Source organism: Cornus florida, unplaced genomic scaffold (genome assembly GCF_030987335.1).
Source record: "Cornus florida cultivar Cherokee Brave unplaced genomic scaffold, ASM3098733v1 CherokeeBrave_3.0.0_Hap2_Chr04, whole genome shotgun sequence".
In the NCBI taxonomy this organism is placed as follows: Eukaryota; Viridiplantae; Streptophyta; class Magnoliopsida; order Cornales; family Cornaceae; genus Cornus; species Cornus florida.
The window spans coordinates 10,307,094-10,334,186 of NW_026775574.1; the positions used below are offsets into that span (position 1 = coordinate 10,307,094).

Sequence of the window (27,093 nt, forward strand, 5' to 3'; positions counted from 1 at the left end):
CTTATATTAAGGTTTGAGTAAATCTTAGATTTTTTCTCTAAAGTGAATGTTCTCACTTATCGTAAATCCCTTTGCTAGATACATTCTCATTGGATCTCCATCTTGTTGGTAATGGTCTTGCCTTTAGGAATCATCCATAAGCCTCCAAGAATGACCTTGGAAAACTAAACTTGTGGGAGACTCCATTAGATGAGAACACTAACCCTAAAATTCTAGAGAGAGAAAATATTTTCTTGTCCTTTAAAATCATTTTACAAAGTGTAACCTAAAATATACATAGACTCCATGTATATATAGGCAACATAATAATAATTAATGACCTTATATTTTTCTCAATCACTAAAACTAATGTGATATTTCAAATCTAATAGGATTCCAATATCAAGTTGGGCTATGAGTGAGAATCCTTTGGGCTTATTATTTTATTTGCTACAATGAATTAATAATTGGCTCGATTCACGGATCCAATTAAATTAATTCATTCATTAATTTCTACTCCACTAAAAGAAATTCATTAAACTCCAATTAAATAATACATAACATCTAAGTCAATATTACACTTTGACTCCTCTATGCATAATTAGTTATCAGATAAATAAAACTATCAATCCGACTACTTAATTAATATATTTATTTTGGTACCTTTGATTATTTCCGGCTTGATCAAAATAAAACATTTGTTTGACAAAAATAATAATTTAAATAAATATATATATAATAAATCATTTTGTCTAAAAACACCTGAAGGCTTTCGAATTTACTTTGTGATAAACCATAATCAATACAAAATAAATATAAGCAACAATGATGCAAATATTGAAAATTTAACTCTCTAACTATTAATTACATAATTACCCAAAGTACCGGTCTAAAGATTTCAAAAATTTTGCCGAACAAATTAAAGTAATTACTAATTAAAAGAGTCTATATTTCTCTCATACTTAAGAATCAAATGTCATGACAGTGATAGGAAGTAATTGCATACGACGATTTACACAATATATCTCAACCTAACGCGAATCCAGTTCAAGTTTTAGTTAATAATGAGTTCATTCATAATTACTAACTATGAACAATTTATGATTATTATTTATATTCATGTATTGATCTCCATCACACATATATATAAATATCTCTTGTAAACAAGTGGACAATATCAATTCTATAATAAATCGAAACATAATATATTAAATTCACCAATTATATAAATCATAAATATTTCAAATATGTTAGAACATATATCACTATAATCTAAATAGGAATTTGCTATGCGAGGGCATAAAAATCCCAACATTTTGCTATATAATCAAGTAATTGGTTAATAAAAGTATGCTTAGGAATATATATATATATATATATATATATATATATATATATGAGTCGTAGAATAATGCTTGATCTTGGCATGGTGGCTTGAAAAGATGGTCCGATTTTCATTCACCCAATGATATATATTGGAGTCATTAAAATTAAAGATCATATCTGGTTTGAAAACTGGTACATGCATGATTTTATGGAGATATGCAATTTCAATCTCTATCTCGATTAAAGTCGATCCCACAATTTGAATAACATTGTAAGAATGGTAAGATTCAACTCATGATTCTACTTTCTTTTTTTTTTGGTGTGATGATTGTACAGATTTAATTATAAGCTCTTTTAATTCTTATTATAGGTCTTTAAAACATGAAATCCAAGTGACATTAAATACAAAGATTAAGACCAATCAATCATGAGACAATTATTACAATTTCATTTTGTCTGATAGTGACTAAATAACTACTTTCTAATATGGTTTAGACTAGTCAAATCCCTCAACAATTATTTGTCACAAAATTTCTAATTAAAGCTAGTAGAAGTTAGACAATTGTTTTTAAACACTCCTGTAATTCTCGGTTTCTTTCAACGTAATACGGAGTATTAACATATATGTATATGTGTGTGTGTGTGTGTGTGTGTGTGTGTGTGTGTGGTTAAAGAATAAGCTTGTGTATATATTAAGAAGACTGTTGACTCCCTAGCCACAAAAGAAGTGAAACCCTAGCAGCAGCAGCATCCAAAATGACCACCATTTGCTTTCATAGCATGACATCAAGGCTAACATTGTTAGGAAAGTAGCCAGGACCGTCCAGAAGCTATGGAACAACCTGCGTGAAGAGAAGATGAAGCTTTGACAAAGAAGTGATTTGCCTCAGGTTTGAACTACTTCTTAGTTTAATGGTAGCAAGTCTAGCTCTGACACAATTCTTGACTTGAGAAATAATGTGATGGGAAGAGGATGTTTGGTTTCTAAATACCCTTACATTCCTCTCTATCTAGATAAAATAGATTATAGCAGACCATAGAAGTTTATGAATCAAATACCCTGATGAACTCCAATGTGATGAACACCACTGAACCATATCTAACCAACAGTAAGGCATAATGTAAAATCCAGCTTCCCCTTGGATAACTTCCATATTTGAGCACTGAACTTACATTTAAAGAATAAATGGTCAATGGATCCCAATCTGAGTGAAAGAGATAACAACAGTTTGTATAATGCTTGTAAAGTAGTGGTTTAGGATCAAAATTGTACAATCTACCTCTTATAGTTAATCAAAGGATAAAACTATTCCTATGGATATTATCTTTGGATGAATGACATGTTATAAATTATTTGACTGTTTCTCTTCTAGTTATTTCTCTTCTAGTTATTTCTTTGCTCTGATCATTATTAATTATTTTGTCAATTTGTTCCAAAAAGGGGGAGAACACATTGGTTAATTAAGGGGGAGAAAATTCTGAAAAATTGGATAATTTATTCAAGGGGAGTTTTTATAAATTGTTTTATTAAACTTTTATTGTAGTTTGCTTGATCCATGTGCAGGAATTCAAGTAAAATTTTGTTCGAGAGAAGAAGAGAACAAAGAAGAAAAATTACGTGTAATTCTTTAACAAAATTGTATTTTACTTTCCTGCTTGGGTAGTTTACATAATTGTTTTTAAGGTTTTGTTATGAAATTGCCAAAGGGGGAGATTGTGAGATATTTGTAATTGGCAAATTTTGATATCAAAACTAGTCCTGATCGAGTTGTAATTTCAAGTTACTATATCAAGATCGACATCGACTACGTAATTGAAAGGTTGTTCGATAATGAAAAATTGAGATAATCAAAATAGGGAAGAATAACACTTTTAGGAAGTCGTTTCCCACTTAGGACACAATACCTATGTGGTGTGTTTTTCGAAATTACCAAAAATAGAGTTTTCCAAATTCTATTTGAAATTTGTCAAGTGGGAACTGGAACCATATTTGGGAACCGGTTCAAGAACCATAACTTCGAAGAAAAACATTATGTCCTTTGAGAATCGGTTCCACATCTGGCTACTGGTACCACTGTTGATACAGTTTAAGGTAACTTTGTCCTGTTTTGTTTCAAACTTCCTAGTTAGTTTAGAAAATTATCAAAAGTCTTATGCACGAAATTTTCTTTATTTTATGAAGGATTAAGTCTTTGAAAATTCTATATAAACCTTGATATACATTTAGGTTTAGTACGGCTTTTGCAATACAACTTCATAAATCCTAAAAGCCTTAGAAAGATTATTTTTACAGAAAATCCAAGTTAATTGATTTCTCTGTCATTCTTTCTAGAACATACACATAAACAATAGAGAGTTGTTCAAATTATGATCATGATCAAAGTCTTGCATCTACAACGATCAGAGAAAAACAGATCTACTTCTACCTTGAATTCAGATATTGAAGAATAGAAATAAAAGCGATCACACTTTGAAGGAGTCAAAACATTCAAAGAGTGTTATTTGATCTACCTGCAACCCTTCTACAGAGATCAAGAATAAACTTGAGGTCAAGTACTATTGGACTGGATGTCGCAAAGCTAGAGGATTGTCAACTATTGGTGTTTAGTAGAACGATAAGGTGCGAGTCTAAATCAAAGTTTAGTGTACTTTATTTTAAACATAGTGGATCGGTTTACTTTAAACTGCACAGTCCACGAGATTTTTCTCATGCAAATAATTGGTCTATTTTACCAATTGGGGTTTTTTCGCTAAAAATAGTGGTGTCATCTCTAAGTTTATTACTTTACTTTATTTTATCTTGCATATGATTAATTATTTAATTGATAAAATAAGTAAAGTTAGAAAGACACAAATCTGTTTATAAAAGTATCAAACTTTCTAAATATTTCGCTAGGTACAAACTCACATCAACCTCCAAAAGTTGAGGGTTATATGAGTAACCACATGGGTATTGCAACTGCTGTTGCTATGGAAACAATAGCATGCCCGCGACCATGGCTAGCAATTGTCGGATATCCCTTGGCAGGTAGAGACATAGCCATTACCGTGCCAGTGAAAGCGAAATTGAGAGCTAATACAAATGCAGTAAAGGAGGAAGGTTTGTTCTTAAAGATGACGGTTGGAACTGGGTTGCCATCTATATTTTCATATTGCAGTTGTGGAAGAGCAAAGACAGTCACAAATGCAACTCCAAAAATCACTTCCTCGAATGAATTTATAAGAATCATCTTAATATTATATACCCAACTTCTTTCATTCCAAGGTGTAGTAATCTCTTGGGGGCTGTATTGCCTTAAATATTATGGTAGCATTAAATCTATGGCCAACAGATTTGAACTTCCAGGAAGATCAATCCATTATTTGCTTTCAATGCTATGATTGAAAAATGGCACTTTGTTATGAGAATTATTAGAAAATGTATGGTGGAAAGTTGCTGACCAATGCATTCGGACCACCAAACTGGTTCTCATCTTTCTAGGCTACGTCTGATTTTTCCTATATGTTACCTTCAAATGAATCTTCGTTGATTGCTACATATATTTTTTTCTTTCTTTCGGAAAACTAGTTTTCTACGTTTCGTTGATTGCAACAAATATTAATTATGAACTTTTACAATACGTGTATTACACGTCATTCCATGAAGTCAATCTGTGACTCAGCATCTATATAGAAAAGAAATCATTTTTAAAACATGTTCATGAACTGAAGTACATGTAGTAGTAAGTTCTGGCATGTTAGTACGTGGTAGTAAATGTTTGTGACCATCAGCAGATAACACCATGTCCAAGTTACGTTTTTAGTCTACATAGTTAGGTATGATTAATTTATTCTTCCTGAGAATAGTGGCAAGTGCATGGAACGGATTTGAAAATTTGAATATGAAATTAAAACAAAAACAAAAACAAAAAAATATCAACCACCAAAAATTGTAATTTAACTTCTTCACTTCAAAGTATTAGCAAATTTTTTTTTTTTTTTTTTTGAAAAAAAAAAGATTAAACAAAGATACACTCACACTATATATATATATATATATATATATTTGCATCGTATTCTAATTTTTTTTTTGAAAAGGAGAGATAACGCCTTCTAGGAAGGAGTGCTGAGGGGCACCACATGAACCGTAGTTAGTTTAAGTCCGAAATGCTTAAATCATGAATAGGGGATCCTCCTGTGGTGGGGAATCACATGCAAGACTACATCATGTGCCTCAAGCGCTGCCGTTTTGATGCACAATTGATAGTCACTCCAAAACTTAAAAGAAGGCATTCTTAAACCTATTTTTAAAACCATCGTTTATTCTATTTTAATTTTTTACAACATTTAATTGTCTATTTTATTTTCATAACACATAAAAAAAATATTAATATAAGGAAGGTAATATACTATTATATTTTATTATTATTATTATTTTTTGGTGCTCCAATTTTATACATTTATTTCTATTACATTCTTCATAAGCACAATTTTATACATTTATTTCTATTACATTCTTGGTTGAAATAGGTTAAAAGTAAGGGTGGTTTATATTGTAAATTGATATGGTTGTCTGCCTGATTTCAAGTCAACACTCGTCAATGCACAAGAAGTCAAGTCACCACGCGTTAGTCCAGGTTGACCTAAGTCATGACTTGTTCCAAGTCTAAATTTTTTAATCAAACAATAAGAAATTAGAGACAGTATGTCCTTTGAGACCACCACCGAAATTGCTTCGCATGTTCCTGTTCGAGCTACTATTTTTATATAGCATAGTCCTGAAGTTCGCATTTACACAGAAGTTCGAAAACCAGAGTTGCAGAGTACTGCTACTGATTGTAAATTCTGGAGTAATGAGGTAACAATTGTAATTAATCTTTTTATAGAATGTAGAAGATGTTTTTTTTTTTCTTGGTATTATTAGGTCAGTCATTCTTCAGACAATTAAATGGAGGAAAATTCTACCAGCTACTGTTGGTTGTATCTCGGAGCTGAGAAGGACCAACTACACGGGCATGTAATGAAGGAGTATCATCAGTTTCAAAATATATGACCTGTTTTTCACCTACATGTCTGTCAATCTCAGGTTAGTTTCTTGTATTTAAGGTCTCCTTGGTTTTGTTTCGGTTATTTAACAAGTGTTTTATAATGTCTAAGAAGTAATAGCTTTGGTACACGTTTTGTTTTCAGTGTTTTTAGTTTTTGTTCATAAATGATATTTTTAAACTAATCATTATGTTTTTTCAAACTTGCAACTGGCACCTTAGAGTTTGATTATGGAAGGAAAATATAAAATATAAAAGAAGAAAGAAATTAAAGGTATTTGAAAAGTAAAATAGAAAATAAAGAAAAAGTTAAGAGATAGTTTTAGAAATGCAAAAATTTAAGGAGCATTGTATAAAATTTTTCATATAAATATGAAAAAAATAAAATAAAATTTACCACATATATTATAGAAGGCAGAGCTAGGCCAGGGGGCACGTGGCCCCCCTAGAGCTACATTGGGTCCGTCCCACAACAACACAAGCATAGATCCGGTCCGTCCCACAACTACACAAGCACAAATCGGGTAAGTTTAAAAAAATGCTATAACCCTTTTATCGAGTAGGTATTTGGTGCGCTCGGTGCTGGGCTAATCATAACCGTATGTGCACATCATTTACGGCTCTGATTAGCCCGGTACACTAAATATCTATTCCCTTTTATCCCTCTGGGACTAATACTGAATTTGAGTTAGGCTGTCCACAGTAGGACAAATGTATGGCTTGTGCTACATATATGAAAGGTTTAAATTTATAGCCTCTGGGTTGAAAATTTTCAACCCTAAGATTGGGCTTCATTTAAGTTGTCAGAACTCAAATTCAAATTTTATTTTTTAAAATTTTAAATATATATATATTAAATTATGATTAAGCTTTTCATTTAATCTTTCTTTCCTAACGCTTTCGTAGTCCCGTGATTGGGTTGTTTCCCGTTGTTCTAACTTTGAACCTCGACATCTACTAACTTTTAATTTAAGCCATGAAAAAAAAAATCATCTTTCTTTTGTTCAAAAATCTTAATTTATTGTATTAGTTCCCTAAGAATTTGTTTACAAGTGTTCAGATTTTTTTTTATATACGTTTAGGATTAACTTAATTCCAAATTAACTCGAGTTTAACTTTATTTTTAGTTTGAAAAATTAAAATCTCAAAGCATTAGCCCACCCAAATTTTTTTTTTTTTTTTAGCTATACCCAATTTTAGCCTAGTCCAAACAAAAAAAAAAAAAAAAAAAAATTTATTACTAGTATTAACTTACCCAAATAAATATTAACCCACTCCATTGATAATTTCTGAATCCGCCCTTATTTCAAAATCTATTTTTCTACAAACACACATGTATATGAGTGCAATAGTGTAAGGTTCTTTATTTGCAAGAACTCGATTGTAATTTTGAGCTTCTCGTGTGGGCTCATTTCTGGGCCTGTACCTTGGGCTGAAAAATTTTGTATGTTCTGTATTGTGGACCTGTGGGCCCTTTTGTCTTGTGGTTAGCTATTGCTAGCCTTTGTAATCCTCTCTTTCTTAATCAAATTTAACTTTCAAAAAAAAAAAAAAAAAAATGAAAAAAACAAAGAACTGGATTGTTAAAAATGGATCCAAGTCGACCGTATTATAAGCTCAGGCTATTTATTTTATACAAAAAGAATAATCAATCACTCTCAGGCGCAGCTAGTGTATGCCTAGGGTCGCAAGCCCCTTACCTGACCTGCTTATATTAATATATGATTATTTTTTTTATATTATATATATGAAATTTTTTATATAATGTCCTCGTTACAATAATAATAATTTTTAACTAGACAAAAGTTTTCAAATTTAAACTAATCAAAGGTCGCCTTCAAGTTAAACAAGGGGACATGCTGAATATGAATATTATGCTTGAAAATGACATCTTATCATGAAAAATTAAATTTCTACCAGAACGCATGATTCTAGATGCATTGGACAAATTAACTTTAATAATTAGAAAAAAGAAAATGTTCATTTAATAATTACTAATTATTAATTATAAGTACCAAAATGGATAATTAGTGGTTCTATTATCATTTACATGATACATCTAAATCCTTATATTGTTAAAAGGATAATAATATTACTATTTCAGAAATTGACAAAACCTTCCTTTAATTCATTGAAAAAGATTAATAATGCCCTTCGGTTGATATATATGTATAATATATATTTTTCTTTCTCACTTTCAAAATACAAAAGTCATACAAGTCCTTATTCAATTTTTTTTTTTTCATTTTTATAAATAATTATTTTGTTTGTCAAAATGAAATATAATTAAAATGTTGTGTTCGGTTCTATAAAATTAGTATTTTTTAATTAAAATTAAAGAGAAAATTTATTTTAAATTAATTTTTCTCTAATTTTAATTTTAAGAGCATTTGAGATATTTCAATTTTATATATTATAGTGGTCTTTTAAAGTCTACAAACTGAAACTTCCAAGAAGCTGCATTGTTGCTAACAAAATTGTCAATGAAAAATGGCAACTTGTAGCGATATATATATATATATACACACACACACACACACGGATCAACCTTCTTGCTGGACTAGAAATGATTTTTCCCATATGCCTTCAACTCAAAACTTCCACGAAGCTTCATTGATTCTAGATGGCATTGATAAAAAGCTATGAACAATATTTTATAGGGTAATTAGGTGAGAATTTTTACAATAAAAACATAGTTAATTGTTTAAAACTTTATTGAAATATTAAAAATTATTCTTCAAGAATAGCTCAGTTCACACATAAGGTGGATCTAGAAGTCTTGTCTTCAAGCATGGGAATGTCGAGCCTCTTACACTCAAAGTGTCTGTGTCGACATATATACCTACCTTATCCAAACAAAATAGAAATTAAAATTTGCAAGTTTTATTGTAAGCTGGTGTTAATAAAATAAGCGAAAGCATTGGGACTTTTAAAAATCTCAATATATTCTTTTGAATTAATTAAATAAGTTACTCTGAATTATAAAAATAAAAAATAAAAAATAAAAATTGCATCTGACGGTTACTCCCCCCATTACAATTTTTTTTTGGTTGAGTAGGGTTTTTGTGAAATTAAACTAAAGGTCAATTTACTAACTTTCAAAAGACATTTAACAGCGACTTATGTATTAGAGATACTCCATCAATGAAGTTTCAATCATCAACGCGATCCTCGACTAATTCACTGCAACATTTACATATATAATTTTTCAATTATAGCACCAATTTATGTAATTAGTTTTTACCATTTTTTATAGTTGATTGTATTATATAATTAGGATCTGCCTTTATTTATTTATCTTATATGGTATCAAAACTTTTTGCTCAAACGAGTTCTTCAATGGCCGATAACGAATCCTCTTTCAATACCGTCACCCGCTCTCCTTCCTTCTCAAATATTGTTGTTAATCCTCTAGGATCCAACAATTCTCTTATCTCCATTAATGGTGTAGCTCAAGCCCCACTAAAACTTACTCCTTCTAACCACACATCTTGGAGAGCTCAATTCGATCATATTCTTATTGGATATGACCTTATGGGTTATATTGATGGAGCTCTACCTTGTCTTTCCTTTATCCTCAAGGAAAATGGAACGGAAAAAAGTTAATACAAGTTATTCACTTTGAATCCGCCAAGACAAACTTCTCTTTAGTGCTATATTGGCTTCCTTTCTGATAAAATTACACCATTTATTGCTTCCGCCAAAACATCACGAGAAAGCATGGTCAAAACTTGGCACGATGTATGCCAAACCATCCCGTGGTCGTGTCATGGAGATTAAAAACAAACTGACGAAACTCTCGAAGGACACCCAAAGTGTGACTGAATACATGCAAATCATCAAAAGTTATGCTGATGAACTTACTCTCATTGATGCGCCTCTCAATGATGAAGATCTTGTCATCCGTGTACTGAATGGACTCGACCCTGATTTCAAAGAAATCAGTGCAGCTGTGCGGGCCAGAGACAGTCTAATCTCCTTTGAAGAGTGAAGATGCAAGAAATTCATTCTTCTTTTCTCTCTCTAGAACTCTTACACTTCAATAGAAAAAATCCCCTTCCTCTATCCATTACTTCTCCTATTTATAGATACTTACAAACATTAATGGACTGCTAGATCTGGGCCCGTTCCTCTGTGAGTTTTGGTCATCTTTGATGGGCTATTCGCGTTCGGCCCATATGGCAGTGTCTCTCTATGGGCTTGACCCATCTGCACGGATCGGATGTCGTGTTCGCGGGTCATATCCGGCCCATGTCACTTCGGGCCTCCTCAACTGCCCCCATAATTACTCCTTGTTTAATAAGGGGGTAATTATTAAAGGCGTCTCATCATGATGTTGACGGCTCGAGAAACCCTTATGGGGGAACGGACGATCAGATCCGGAATCAATGTTCCGAGGTTCGATAAATTTCTCACCTCCCTGACGCTTCGGCCCTCGGGTCCACTTCGCCTTTATAAGGCTCTAGAATGCCACTTCATGCCTTTTTACCGTCTCCATCATCAGTCAAATCTCTCGCTCATCTTTTTAGAACAGTGCTAAATTTCATCCGGTGAAATTCTTCAAGAGTCATTCTTCCAGCGATCTTGCAGTGCTCTTTGTTGCTTTCTACCCCAGAGGTTAGTTTTATTCCTTTTTTACTTTCGGCAGACTTCTTTTTACCCTTTTAGACCCTTCAATCGCTTCCACCATGGTTGTAGATCTAGATGTTCTTCGTATGAGACTTAGACTTCCTGACAACATCCAAGTTAGGGTTTGCCCTAAGGATGTTAATATTATGACCGGTGCCGGCCTTCTTCCCGGCGAGGTTTTATTTACAAACCTTCAACTGAATGTCGTTAGGGTCCCTCTGCATCCCTTCTTTAACTATGTTTTCAATAGACTGGGGATATCCCCCCTGCAGGTAAACCCCAATTTCTTTAGAATCATATCCGTTATGTTACTGTTGATTCGTAACAGAAGTCTGGACCTTGACCTCATAAATCTTCTTCTTTGCTATAAGGTCAGTAAGATCCGAACTGACGAGCCATTCTACCACCTCTACCCGATCGACAAGATGTCCATATGTACGGATACAATCAAATCTGAAAAGGGTTGGAGGGATAACATTGTGGGTGTTAGTGGGGCCTGGTCTTCGCCGGCTGCAGAGGATTACCCAATCCCGAGCGCCTTTGGCGTCTGTTCTGTCTCCTCATATAAGAAATTCAAATCTCATAAAAATGATTGTCCCTGCGAAACATGTGTTCCTCGCTTTTGTACTTTCTTATGTCGCTCCTTAGGCATACCTTGTGATGACTTGAGCTACAGTGTTTGCAGGGATAGGAGTAATTACTTGAAGAAATACGTTCTGAACGATATTCCTTCTTGCTCAGATCTCCTCACTTCAGACAACCTTCTAGCGCTCTCATCCCTCGGCTATACCATGAGCAGGCTTCAGATTCCTTCCTTTGGTAGGAGGAAAAATCCTCCCCCAGCCACTTCTGCTGCTGGAGCAACCTCCTCTCCTGCATCAGCCTCTTCTTCAGCCACCATCTCTGACACCATCCCGAGTACGGTGGCTATTGATCCTGTTGTCAGCACCCCTGCTACCAACCCGAGCACATCTCCACAAATCACTACTACCCCTGCTGCCGCTGGGGGTGCTCGGGACAAAAAACGAGGCAAAAGGCCTTATCTTGACGGTGGAGTTAACCTTGAGGAGGAACCTCTTATAAGAAGGACCCGAGTCTCTGGGCCAAGCGCTTTCTTGCATCGCCCAGTCAGAGCTCCTGCCCCCTCCGGGCCTGTTGCAGCTGGTGCCTCTGCTTCAGCTTCAGCTTTTCCTTCTATTCCTGTTTTACCACCATAGGCTCCTCGGTACACCCGAATGGATGGGACGTTCGTGAAGCCGAACGAGACCATGTTAAAGGATGGCCAGACCGCCATGGCGTATTATAGGAGCATGTGGACTCCGAAAGACCTTGAGGCGGCGAAGGGTCTGTCCCAAAAGGATGTGTTCAGCCGCTTTCCCCAATCAGCCATGGAGGTGACTTTTATTTTCTAACTCATGAATCCTCTCATACTATTTGCTCTTGCCTTCGTCCGACCAGGCGATCAGTTTAACCAGTATTCATGTATATCTATGCAGACTTTGTTCGGTATGATGGCTATGCAGAAACAGGTGGAAATGGGGAACGCCAGGGCCCGTAAGTTCTCTGATAGCCTGGATGTGGCTAATAAGGAAAACGACCTTCTTGCCAGCAAGAACACCGAGATATTGGCTCGGCTTGAACAAACCGAAAAAGAAAGAGATGTTCTGAAGAAAGAAAACGACTCTCTTCAGGATGAAAAGGATGCCCTCCAGCTTGAGAAGAGTGTCTGGCAGACTGAACGTGATTCAATCAGAGATGAAAAGGCAGAGCTCCAGCGCCTTCTGGCTGATGAACAGTCTGCTCGGATGGCTTTTGAGAAACGCTCTGATTGATACCATCAGCAGAGTGAATGGTGGAATGTTGGCTCTTCATGCTTGATTCTCAAGAGTTGGAGCTCTTAGATATGCTTAGGGATTCCGAGATGGTTTCTCCGACCGAGTTCCGGCTGAGGGCCAGACCAGCTCAACTCCGGATGAGATTGATAAGGATTTAGGGATTGACCCTCTGGGGGTCTATGTTGACCCAGAACCCACCGAAGCCGAGCACATATTTGATGAATGTCAGGAGATTGCTTCCTCCAGGATCACTACAGCTCCTCATACCGTTCAGCCTCTAACCGCTCTTCATTCGTCAACTGTGGTATCTCCCATAGTCACTGCTGACGTTGGCCCCCAGCAGAACGGCTCTGTTATTCATCTTGATTCCCCACCTCGTGAGGGTGAGATGGCTGACGGGAACGAGGAGGCGGATCAGCACAACCAGGAGGCTGTCGGTACTGAGGCAGCTAGCTAGGACTCCTCCAGACTCTTCGATTCCATACTCTTTTGTAACTATGTGACTTGAATACTTCACTTTTTGTAACTTCAATGCTTATTATGAATGAGATGATAAAACTCTTTTTTCTCTTTTTTCTTTGTGCTACGTTCTGTTCAAACCCATTTTCAATATTTTTTCATATTAACTTTATCGTGTGCGTGTTTTTGGCAAGTGTCTGGCGTTCGGCTTATGGTGCCAGCTGCCACTTATCTTGCTTAAGTGCCTGACGCTCGGCTAGAATGCCACTTGCCACTTGGCTTTTCATTTTTTAGCAAGTGCCTGGCGTTCGGCTTATGGTGCCAGCTGCCACTTATCTTGCTTAAGTGCCTGGCGCTCGGCTAGAATGCCACTTGCCACTTGGCTTTTCATTTTTTAGCAAGTGCCTGGCGTTCGGCTTATGGTGCCAGCTGTCACTTATCTTGCTTAAGTGCCTGGCGCTCGGCTAGAATGCCACTTGCCACTTGGCTTTTCATTTTTTAGCAAGTGCCTGGCGTTCGGCTTATGGTGCCAGCTGCCACTTATCTTGCTTAAGTGTCTGGCGCTCGGCTAGAATGCCACTTGCCACTTGGCTTTTCGTTTTTTAGCAAGTGTCTGGCGTTCGGCTTATGGTGCCAGCTGCCACTTATCTTGCTTAAGTGCCTGGCACTCGGCTAGAATGCCACTTGCCACTTGGCTTTTCATTTTTTAAAACCCTTTGAAAAGGAAAGCTATTTTTATAAGTCTCAGGAATTTGCACATTCATACGTACTTGATTGAAAACAAACAACACCCAACAAAACTGAAACTTAGCTTTTATTGATAGTACCTCTTCAGAGACGTAGCATTCCAGGGCTTACTGACCAACCTTCCCGCCATGGTCTCTAATGTATATGCTCCCTTCCCTATGACCTCTGCAATTCTGTATGGGCCTTCCCAGGGTGGCATCATTTTTTTGACTATCCCCACCTTTCTTTTCAGAACCAGATCGCCAGGGGCAAAATCTCTGTGTTTCACTCTTTTGTTGTGACTATTCGCCAATACTTGCTGGTATGATGCTAACCTTATTGCTGCAGCATCCCTCTTTTCATCTATCATATCGAGGTTCAATCTTAACATTCTGTCGTTCTGATTTCGACTCTATGCTAAGCTTCTGATAGTTGGGACCAAGTGCTCAACCGGTATAACCGCCTTGGTACCATACGCCATTTCAAACGGGCTCTCCCCAGTCGGCCGCCTTGGGGTGGTTCTGTAAGCCCATAGGACGTTCGGGAGCTCATCTAACCACTTCCCTTTATGGTCCTCCAGCTTCTTCTTAATGCAGGCGAAAATTGTTCTGTTTGTAATTTCTACTTGTCCATTGGCCTGGGGATGACTTACTGCAGCCAACTTCTGATTAATTCCATACTCCTCCAGCAGCTCTCTTACTTGCTTGCTATCGAGGTTCGTGCCATTATCCATGACTATTGACCTTGGAACGCCGAAACGGCAGATAATATTGCTCCAGATAAATCGTCTCACATGAGTCTGAGTTACGCTTGGATATGGTTCTGCTTCCACCCACTTAGTGAAGTAATCCGTGGCCAGTAGTACATACTTGTTCTGAGCTCTTGCCGTTGGCAGAGGACCGACCACATCCATCCCCCATTGCGCGAAAGGCCATGGCGAGGCCATTACGTGCAATTCCTCAGGTGGTTGGTGGATCAATGGTCCATACCGTTGGCATTTATCGCACCTTCGAGAGAACTCCTCCACATCTCTTGACATGTTCGGCCAGAAATATCCTTGTGTCATTGCTTTATGCGCTAACGATCTTCCCCCAGAATGATTGCCACATACGCCTTCATGAATAGCTCGCAACACCTGCCGCGACTCTGTGGGGGTGACACACTTCAAGTATGGGCCAGAGTAGGACCTTCTGTACACCTGGTTATGCACGATGGCGTATTTTGCTGCATTCTTTTTGATTTTCCTAGCTTCATCCCTTTGCATAGGCAAAACGCCATCTCGAATATAAGTGATGATGGGGTCAATCCAACTCGGTTCATACGGTATGACATTGACTTGCCAAGGGTCAGAGTCCAAAGGTTCTTCAAAAATAGATGGCTGGGTCAGTATTCCTATTGGAATCACCCTCGCCAATGTCTCGCCAGAACTCGAAGCACTACATGTTAACCGGTCCGCATCTACGTTCTGTTCCCTCGGTAACTGTATGAATTCAATCTTTACAAAGTCCTTGGATTTATGCAGAATGGCAGAACGATATGCCTCCATCGTGTCATCCTTGGTCGCGTACTCACCATTTACCTGCCGAACAATCAACTGTGAGTCACTATAAACAGTCAAACTTCTGACCTGTAGCTCTCTGGCCAACTTTAACCCATTCAGCAACGCCTCGTATTCCGCTTCATTATTGGTGGCTCGGAACTCAAGTCTGAGTGCTTGACTCAAAGAAGTACCCTCTGGGGTTTGCAGTTTAACCCTAATTCCTACCCTCATCTGGTTAGAGGAGCCATCCACATAAAGTTTCCAAGAGCCGCATCTAAGGTCTTCTTCCGTATCCTCAGAGTCACATTCTAGCAGGAAATCGGTTACCGCTTATCCTTTGATAGTTGTTCTCGGCTAATACGTTATGTCAAATGAGCTTAACTCTATGGCCCACTTTGTCATTCTGCCCGAGAGTTCTGGCTTGTACATAAGCACTCTGATTGGAAAAGTTGTTAGAACAGCTATAGGGTGGGATTCGAAATAATGCCTCAACTTTCTTTTTGCGTTTACAAGTGAAAGTATCACTCGTTCGGCCTTCGAGTATCTTCGTTCTGCCTCGGTTATTGTTTTACTGACATAAAATACCGGGTGTTGCACCCCTTCCTTGCAACGAATCAGAACGGCACTTGTCGCAACACTAGATACTCCAAGATATAGAAATAACTTTTCTTCTGGATCCGGGGCTGACAGGACTAGTGGATTCTGCATATATTCCTTCAAATGGGTCAATGCTTGTCGTTGTTCATCTCCCCAGACCTGTGTTCCATGACTCCGGATCATGTCAAAGAACGGCTTGCAGCGATCTGACAACTTAGAAATGAATCGACTTAATGCAGCTATTCGTCATGTGAGGGCTTGCACCTCTCTGATCGTCTTTAGCTCGGCATTCTTAATCAAAGCCTCTGCTTGAGCGGGGCTAACTTCGATGCCTCTGCGGTTGACCACGTGTCCCAAAAACTGACCGGAACTCACACCGAACGAGCACTTGGTTGGATTGAGCCTCATCCCATATCGCCTCAGCACATCAAATACATCTTGCAGATGTTTCAGATGATCATCCTTCTTCCTACTCTTTACCACCATATCATCAATATAGGCTTCCACAATCTTTCTTATTTGATCCTTGAAAATTTTGCTAACAAGTCTTTGATAAGTTGCTCCCGCGTTCTTTAGTCCGAAAGGCATAACTTTGTAGTAGTATGTCCCTCGCTCGGTTACAAAAGAAGTTTTTTCTTCATCCGCCGGGTCCATAGGGATCTGATTATAACCTGAATAAGCGTCCAGAAAGGTTAAACGCTCATACCCGGTGGTGGCATCCACCATTTGATCAATCTTTGGCAGCGGGAAGCTATCCTTCGGACAGGCTTTGTTCAAATTGGTGAAATCAATTCATACTCGCCATTTCCCATTCTTCTTCTGCACGACAACGACGTTGGACAACCAATCAGGGTAGTGCACTTCTCTGATGAATCCCGCATCAAGCAGCCTATCAACTTCCTCGGCTATGATTTGGTTACGTTCTGGAGCAAATCTTCGTTGCTTCTGTTTTACTGGTTTGAAATTGGGATTGACATTCAAGGAATGACAGGATACGGAGGGATTAATTCCAGGCATGTCTAGGTGACTCCATGCAAATACATCGGCATTGTGAGACAAGAAGTCAATTAGCTCTTGCTGCTCTTCCCTGGTCAGTCTTACTCCTACTCTGGTAGTTTGCTCTGGCCTGGACTGATCGATCTGCACATCTAGAAGGGGCTCTTCGGTCAAGTCAACTGACTCCTCCACCCTATTCTGCTTGGGCGGAGGTTCCTGTAATTGCTATCTGGGGCTCGCCGAACGGACGGGCGCCTTCCCTTTCCCAGCATATTTTAGTGTGACGGAATAACACTCTTTGGCTGCAACCTGATCCGCACGAATGTCTATCACCTTATTTCCATCGGGTCCGAGGCACCTCATGACCTGATGCAGAGTTGAGGGTACACCTTGGACTCTGTGAATCCATCCTCTTCCCATCAGGAGATTGTACGAGGGGTGAATCTCCACAACCACAAAAGTTTCCATAAGAGCTCGTTCTGCAGCTTGAACTTTTACTTCCACCATTCTGACGGGCTCCACCCTCTTGCCATCGAATCCTAACAGGGGATTTCCAGTGGGCTTGAGCCTCTCTGGTTTAATCTTGAGCCGATCAAATGTGTCCCTCGGCATGACATTCGCACTACTTCCAGGATCGATCAGAACTCTGCGCACCAGGCAGTCCGCCATTGTCAAGCTGACTACCAACGGGTCTTCATGGGGGACTTGAACACGCTGCAGGTTTGTCCTGTCGAACTTTATCTGTATCGATGTGATCTGTTGGTGCAGAGTATTCACACTGCTGACCATTTTCTTCATCTGTGCCTGCCGTAGGCGCGCTCGGAGTAGCTCATCTGAATCTTCGCTGGGCTCGGGTCGACCGTGGATAGCATTGATTATACGAACTGGTTGTGAATTGTGGGAGCTTTGTTTATGACTCCTTTTTACTTGCTCCATCGGTCGATTCTGCTCTATCGTCGATCCTTGAACATAACTCGCGAACTCCCCTCTAGCTATCAACATCTCCACTTGCCTTCTCAAATTCCTGCATTCGTTAGTCTGATGACCGAAATCGGAATGGAAAGCACAATGTTTAGTCTGATCCCTCTGTTCGAGGGGTTGCCTAATTGGCAGTGGTGGATGAAACTTATCTTTGTTCGCCTGATATAGCCTCGCCAGAGTGACCTTCAGCGGAGTGATCAGTTCTTCCTCCCTGGACCTCTTTTCTGCCTTCCAGGAGGTCTGACGTTGCGGCTGAGCCTGCTTCTGCCTGATCTTTGCCTTGGACTTTTCCTCGGTCGACACGACCGATGCTCTCCGAGCATTGGCTGCCTCCTCTTCTTCTAGGCGCACAAAGCCATCGGCTCTTTCATTGAGTTCATCCATAGTCGTCGGCGTATTCACTACCAGACTGGTATGGAACGGAGTGCCACGTGTCATGGCTAACTTGAAGGCTTGAACCGCTGTAGAAGGGTGGCATTCGATCACCATACTCTTAGTGAGATTAAACCTGGTGAGAAAAGCCTGGAGACGTTCATCTTTGTGTTGTCTCATTGTGAATAGGCTCGAGATGTCCTTCGGCGGACGCTTGTTCCCATAGTACTGGCTTATGAACCGATCGCACAGGTTTCGGAAGCTATCAATGGAGCTCCTAGGCAAGTTCTTGAACCAGCTGAGCGCCGGTCCAGCTAGGCTTGTAGGGAAACATTTGCACATTAAAGAGTCGTTTTCCGTATTCAGGGCCATCTTCAACTGGATATGGTACACATGATCGATCGGATCGGTTGTTCCGTCAAACAGAATAAAGACTGGCATAGCATACTTCCTTGGATGCGGGGCATTCAGGATCTCGTCAGTGAATGTTGAATCAACCGTCCGAGCTGCGGATCGGAGTGCTTCATTCTCTCTCTGGAGCCCAGCGGTAGCTCTGTGAGCTACGGTTCTGCTCTCCGAACCGCGATGAGTGATTGTAGCCATGGAGGGCCGGTAAGACGGATCGAACGACCGTTCCTCTATGAGCTCTCTTTGCCAAGGCGACACAACTCGGCGGCGATCAACCTCTATCACTTCCTCTCGGTTGAACCTTTCCCGATGCGGATCGAAGGTCATGGCTTCGTTCTGTCTGATCTGCTCATGTCGCGGATCAACGTGAGTCGATCCTTCGTGATCCTCAACTCGACGAACATTTGGCGGCAAATCGTCCATCCTCCTTTCATCACGGTGGAGAGCTGACTGATTGTTCTCGTCCTACTCGCCTTGATGTGCGATATTAGATTGAACACCTCCTTCACCGGCCGGAAGTGGACGCGAAACCGCGGGTATTTGCTGATGTTGCATTCCAGCTTTCAATTCTGCATTCTCTTTTTTGAGAGCTTCGATCAAGTTCATCAACTCCTCAAGCTTCGTTTGCTGGACAGCCTCCATTGGATTGGAGCTTTCACCTATCATTATTCCTGAATGGAGTAAAGGCATTAATCTCAAGTTCGTGAGTAGATCTGAGCTTCGTGAGTGCGAATTTTTCAGATCTGGTTTCGAATTCTCCGAATTATGCTTACGGTTGACGAGATCTGAATTGTCCGAATTCTAAATCCGTCAGATCCTGCCACAATCGAACAACTCGTTGTTGCATAGATCTGAAGCCACTTCCGCCAAAGCAACAGGAACTAAAATTCCTCCAGAGTAGGTCACAATCGCTCAGATCTGGATCCAACTCCCAAAGATCGAGTTTTGTTTCCACGAATTGGTCTGAATCCACGTGATATTGATCAATGATCAATCAATCTTCCATGTTTCCTACAGACGGCGCCAATTGAAGATGCAAGAAATTCATTCTTCCTTTCTCTCTCTAGAACTCTTACACTTCAACAGAAAAAATCCCCTTCCTCTATCCATTACTTCTCCTATTTATAGATACTTACAAACATTAATGGACTGCTAGATCTGGGCCCGTTCCTCTGTGAGTTTTGGTCATCTTTGATGGGCTATTCGCGTTCGGCCCATATGGCAGTGTCTCTCTATGGGCTTGACACATCTGCACGGACCGGATGTCGTGTTCGCGGGTCATATCCGGCCCATGTCACTTCGAGCCTCCTCAAAGAGTTACATGAAAAGTTGTCTGATCATGAAACTTTTCTTAAACGTGAGACACACAGATCTGAAAATTCCTCCATCACTATACATGTCGCTAACAAATCCGGTCAGAACTGGAAAGGCAATACTCAAAACAAATAAGGGCCGCCCAATAACTGTGTGATCAACAAGGTCATACTGCCAAACATTGTACTCGCTTTAGGTCTTTCTCATCAATGCCTTCTCAACCGTCCTACCAGAATTTTCGTGCACCTCCGCGCACTCCCTTTGCACCACCAAAACCCTATAAAATGGCAACCCAAATATATACAAATTCGTCATTACCAGTTATATTTGCTTCCTATCTTAGTCATCAAAATCCATCAAATTAACGCTCTTCAAATTCATCAATTCTTTTGAGCAACGCCTAGTTGTGATTTTCTAAGAACAGGTTCCTTAAAATTCTCACCCTCTTCTTTTGTGGTGAAGGATCTTCGCACGAGGGCACCTCTCATGAAAGGAGCGAATAAAGGCAGAGTTTATGAATGGATATCTCATGCATCTCACTCTTCCAAGCCAATTCTTGCATTTGCTAGTGTCAAGGTTCATTTCTAACAGTGGCATAACCGTCTGGGTCATCCATCTACCAAAATCCTAAAACATATTGTCTCTCTTCTCAAACCTTACCATTGTCCTCGTCTACTACTAGTGAAATTGTATGTAATGCTTGGGGTTAAATCTCATAATGGTTTTCAATATTACGTTATATTTGTTGACCACTTCACAAAGTATATTTGGCTTTTTTCGATCAAATTAAAATATGAGGTCTCCAGTATATTAATTCGTTTTAAACAAGTGGTAGAATGTTTTTTCCAAAGACAAATTACCTCCATTTATTCTGATGGTGACGGGGAATTTAGCGCACTGAAATCATTTATTGAATCCTATGGGATTACACACCTTCTCAGACCACCCTATACCCCTAAACAGTCACGGTCACATTCGAGAAACTCGTCTCACAATTTTGAGTTAAGCCTCGCTTCCTCTAAAATTTTGGTCTAATGTATTTCTCACCGCCGTCTATCTAATTAATCGCATGCCAACACCAATTTTGTCTCTCCAATCTCCATTTGAAAATTTGTTTGGTCATTCACTAAATTATACCAAACTACGTGTTTTTGGATGTTTATGTTACCCTTAGTTAAAGACTTACACTAACAACAAACTTCAACCTTGTTCTTAGCCTTGTGTGTTCCTTGGGTACTCTCTTACACAAAGTGCATATAAGTGTCTAGATCCCACGACCAACTGCATCTTTCCATATTTTTCTCTTAACCAAAACTCTACACACATTAATTCCACGAATCTCTCCACGTGGACCTCCCATGCAATTACTACACCTCCCATCTATCAAATTCCAATCCCCAATTCTCCTACTCCTTCCCTCTCTAGCCAAATTTCCTCCCTAGAAATCTCGCCAACCACATCCTCAGTTTCCAATTCTATGCATGAGATGCCTAGCTCACCGACTCAATCAATCCCTTTGGGTGGCTCCTCCTCATGCCAAATTCTTCTCTCACGTGAGAATTTCATATACCCTATTACTATTACAGCTCCTCCTACCATGGAATCATCTCTCGAACCCATGCGAACCATACCATAGTCACCCATTCGCAAAATAACATACACAAACTGAAGAAGCTCTTTGTGACTACTACTCACTGTCCCAGTGCATCACTTGAACCCTCATGTGTCTCGCAAACAATGAAAATTCCTGAATGAAGAGCTGCTATATTGGAGGAGTTTGATGCATTTATTTGGAACGGCACTTGGCAACTAGTTCCTTCCCATCTAACTCTGAATCTTATTGGTCGCAAGTAGGTATTCCGTGTTTAATTAAACGAAATCCCGAAGGCTCAATTTCACGCTACAAAGCTCGTCTTGTAGCAAAGGGATTTCATCAGCGCCCTGGAATTGATTATACAGATACAGTTAGTCCCGTTGTCAAGCCAACGACGATTCGGGTTGTTCTTTGTTTTGCACTTTCTCGTGGTTGGCCACCTCGCCAACTTGACGTGAGCAATGCCTTTCTTCATAGGCATCTCACTAAGGAAGTTTACAGGTCTCAACCTCCGAGTTTTATTAATCCCACATTTGCAAGATATGTTTGTAAATTGCATAAATCTCTATACAAACTCATGCAGGCACCACGAGCGTGGTATACTGAACTTAAGAATTTTTTATTATCAGCAGATTTTTCAATTTCTCATTCGGATACATCACTGTTCATATACTCTCATGATGGAACTTTAATTTATTTGTTAGTATATGTTGATGATTTAATTATGATGGGTACCAGTACATCCATGATTCACAACCTTATTGCTCAGCTTTCAGATAAATTCTCTATCAAAGATCTTGGGGCTCTCAACTATTTTCTTGGTGTTGAGGTCGTTCCCACTCGTTAAGGTCTTCTTTTGTCTCAACACAAATATATACAAGATCTCCTTGATAGAACTGCCATGCTTGAGGCAAAGGAGGTTCAGACACCCCTATCCACAAACTCATCTCTCACTATTACTGCTGGTTCCAACCTCTCCGACGCCACTTGAGTATCGACGAGTCGTCGGCAGTCTTCAATATTTGTCAATCACCCATCCGGACATTGCATTCACAGTAAACAAGCTCTCGCAATTTATGCACAAGCCCACTACTTTTCATTGGGCTACTACCAAACGTCTTCTTTGATACCTCAAGGGCACGATGTCTCATGGTCTACTTCTAAAAAATAACTCTCCACTACATCTTCATGCATGCCTTCTCGGATGCTGATTGGGCGGGAAATAAAGATTATCGTACCTCCACCAGTGCCTACGTTAACAACGTTTTGTTGCTCGTTCCTCAACCGAAGCCGAGTACCAATCAGTTGTAGCAACAGTAACTGAATTAGCATGGATTCAATCCTTACTAAAGGAACTTTGTGTCACACTCCCGCAACAACCTGCTATTTACTGTGACAATGTGGGAACCACTTATTTATGCGCCAACCCCGTGTTTCACTCTAGGATGAAGCACATCGCTATTAATTTTCACTTTGTTTGTGACAAGGTTACTAGCTAGAAGTGAACTTCGTGTCTCCCATGATTCGACAAAGGACCAACTCGTGGATGCTCTCACAAAACCAATGTCCAGGCAGCGACTTTTGTATCTTCGGTTCAAGATTGGTGTCTCCGATGGGAGCACCATCTTGCAGGGGCATAGTAGAGATACTTATTCATCAATCAAGTTTCAATCGTCAATGCGATCATTGGCTAATTTACTGCAACATTTATATAAATAATTTCTCAATTATAGCACCAATTTATATAATTAGTTTTTACTATTTTTGATAGTTGAATGTATCATATAATTATGATCTGTCTTTATTTATTTACCATACTTAGATAGGATTTTACATGTATATAATTAACTCAATGAAACAATAATATGTGTGTGCATTATTTCACTTTCTTATTCCTCTTTATTTCTTATACTAAGAACAGTTAGGTTGCTGACTTTGGCAAAAATTTTCAATAATTTGTTTTTTTTTTTTTTCCTTCTCAATAGTAATTCATTTAAAAAACAACAAAAACAAAACAAAAGATATGCATTGGCCAAGGGTATATGTTTTGTTTCAACTTTTTTTTGGATACAAATAATTTCGTAGGGGTTGGTATCCCAAAGTGTCTTGTCCACTTTGCATACACTCCATATTTATATATATATTTTAAATGTATCTACTTCGTAGGAGATGTTCAAACATACGAGTGACAACAACTTCTTCCCAGGTGATGTGGGAGGTCAAAATATATCACTCCTTGAGTCCTAGTGTCCTGATCAGTGATCTCATGAATTTGTCGTTCCTTCCATTTTTGACTCGAAATTGATTTTGACACCAATACAAAAAGAGTGAAAAACGAATTATATATATATATGATGCGAGTAGGTCATGACAAATGGTAGGTAAAATCTATAATCCTTTTAAATCTTAAAAAACATTGACAACCAAAATTTCATATAAAGACAATAATAATAATAATAAAAGATACTCAATAAAACTAAATTCGTAATCACCATAATTCAGCTTATTAAAATTAAATGTTTCATGGATGACATACTTTTTATCCTTCACCACTCCATAATCACTTTTTAAAATGTATATATATATATATGAAGCAAGTAGGTCGTGACAAATGGGAGATAAAATCTATAACCCTTTTAAATCTTAAAAAACATTAACAACCAAAATTTCATATAAAGACAATAATAATAATAATAAAAAGTTACTCAATAAAACTAAATTGGTAATCACCATAATTCACCTTATTAAAATTAAGTGTTTCATGGATGACATACTTTTTATCCTTCACCACTCCATAATCACTTTTTAAAATATATATATATATATATATATATATATATATATATATGATGCGAGTAGGTCGTGACAAATGGTAGGTAAAATCTATAACCCTTTTAAATCTTAAAAAATATTGACAACCAAAATTTCATATAAAGACAATAATAATAGTAATAAAAGTTACTCAATAAAACTACATTGGTAATCACCATAATTCACCTTATTAAAATTAAGTGTTTCAAGGATGACATACTTTTTATCCTTCACCACTCCATAATCACTTTTTAAAATGTATCAATATTCACATATATGAATGACAACTTCTTTCCTAAATGACGTGGAATATCACCATCATTCTTTGAATCTGGCATCTCACTAAGAGCATTTCTAATGGTTGTATATATATATATATTTTTGTGTAAATTTGATATTTCATAATAGATTTACACAAAAATTTTGAATTATTATTTTTAACTGCAACAATTGTTTTATATCTTTTGTGTAAAAATATATCTCTTAATAACAATCAACTAGTGTTATACTTGGATCCTACATAATTTTTATAAACCTACTTAATATAAGGTTGATAAGTTAATGGACTGAGAAAGAGGGAAGATAAATGAAATATACTGATGTGACTTTGTAAAAAGGTTGTGTAAAATACATAACAATTTTACACATTGGTAACGTGGCCGTGTATCTTAACAGACTACTGAAGATAAAAAATATATATATATTACACATCATACGTGGTAGTATATATTTTAACAAAAAAAAGAAAAAAAATTAACAAACTGTTAGAGATGCTCTAATCTGACCTGAGATTACAAACGTTCTTCTCATTTTTTATTAGAAATTGATTATGATATCAATACGAAATTAGTGCAAAGCGAATAAAAATAATAATAACACTAATAATATAAAAAAAAGAAAAGAAAAACTTGACAGCAACTTTGGCCCAAGTTTCATATACAGATAATAATAATAATAAGTTATTCCATAAAACCAAATTGGTAATCACCATATATAATTCACCTAATTAAAATTAAGGGTTTATGGATGACGTACTTTTTATCTTTCATCATATTGTGGGATGGCATCATCAATTCATCATATATTTATCTAAGGACTTCATCTTTAGAAAAAATGATGTATTTTTACTCTTCAAGGCAAAAAAAAAAAAAAAAAAAAAAAACACGTTCTTATCTATTAGGCTTGAAAAATTAGTATATATATATTCAGACGCCCTAGCCCATTTCAACTCATCCGTTCTTGAAGCCCTTCCATGGACGGCGGCCATGGTTGACCCAAGCACCACGAATTCTTCTTCAGATGATCGTCCAGAAGCTGGGCATAGCTCCACGGTCCAGCCGGTTAATTCACAGACACCTCTCTCAGGCCAGCCCCGAATAATGAATCGGGTTGGCCAACTTCTTCGTGAAGCAGTTCTCACTTATGTAGAACCCATGACCACAGGAGTTCTTGCCGTCTTGTCGACTTTAGTGTCCCTCATTATCGGCCTGACAGCACTGTGGAATGGTAACATGTTTTCTGACGGTGTTGAATTATTTGGTGCCGTTTCTTTAATGTTTGCTTTCTTCTCCGTGGTTGCCTCTTTGCTTCCACCAAACCTTGCTTGGGTCCCCTGGACCTGCTTTGTTGGCGTCCTCGGAGCCTTTTTAATGAGCTGAATTCCGATCAGACTTAGATCGAACTAGGAACCAGTCAACTGAGAAGCCCTCTAGTCTCGCAGTGTAGTTGATATTGTTTATATTTGTTGGTTTTGTTGGGAGTTTCCATTTATAGGCTTTTTCTTTCTCCTACTCCTGCTTGCCAACTTTTGGAAGTGGGTGTTTTAATTTGGTTGTAACTGGGGATCTCCTTGTTGTTTGCTATATATATAATCAGGTTGGTTAATAAAAGTTTGCTCAGGAATATATATATATATATATATATATATATATATATATATATATATATATATATATATTTGAGTCTTAGAATAATGATTGATCTTGGCATATATGGTGGCTTGAAGAGATGGTCCGATTTTCATTCACCCAATGATATATTGGAGTCATTAAAATTGAAGATCATATCTGGTTTGAAAACAGGTACATTCATGATTTTCTGGAGACGTGCAATTTCAATCTCTATCTGGATTAAAGTCGATCCCACAAAATATTTGGATAACATCGTAAGAATGGTAAAATTCGACTCATGATTCTACTCTTATTTTTTTTATTATTAATTTTTTGTGTGTGAATGATGATTGTACAGATTTACTTATAAGCTCTTTTAATTCTTATTATAGGTCTTTAAAACCTGAAATCCAAGTGACATTAAATGCAAAGATTAAGACCAATCAGGGGTCCTAAATCATGAGACAATTATTAATTACAATTTCATTTTTTCTGATAGTGACTAAATAACTACTTTCTAGTATGGTTTAGACTAGTCAAATCCCTCAACATTAATTATTTGTCACTTAATTTCTAATAAAGCTAGTGGAAGTTAGACAGTTGTCTTTAAAAA

General features: G+C 38.0%; 1 protein-coding gene and 1 long non-coding RNA gene across 2 annotated transcripts; both read left to right on the plus strand.

Moving 5' to 3' along the window:
• Window positions 1-5,982: 5,982 nt before the first annotated feature.
• LOC132302712 (uncharacterized) lies at window positions 5,983-27,093 on the plus strand. Its single transcript, XR_009480903.1, has 4 exons — window positions 5,983-6,142; window positions 6,253-6,370; window positions 26,673-26,764; window positions 26,873-27,093. It is a non-coding gene; the product is annotated as an uncharacterized LOC132302712 (long non-coding RNA).
• Window positions 12,194-12,790, plus strand: LOC132304567 (uncharacterized). Its single transcript, XM_059802324.1, has 2 exons — window positions 12,194-12,352; window positions 12,455-12,790. Exons 1-2 carry the CDS (start codon window positions 12,194-12,196, stop codon window positions 12,788-12,790), a joined length of 495 nt encoding a protein of 164 aa, XP_059658307.1.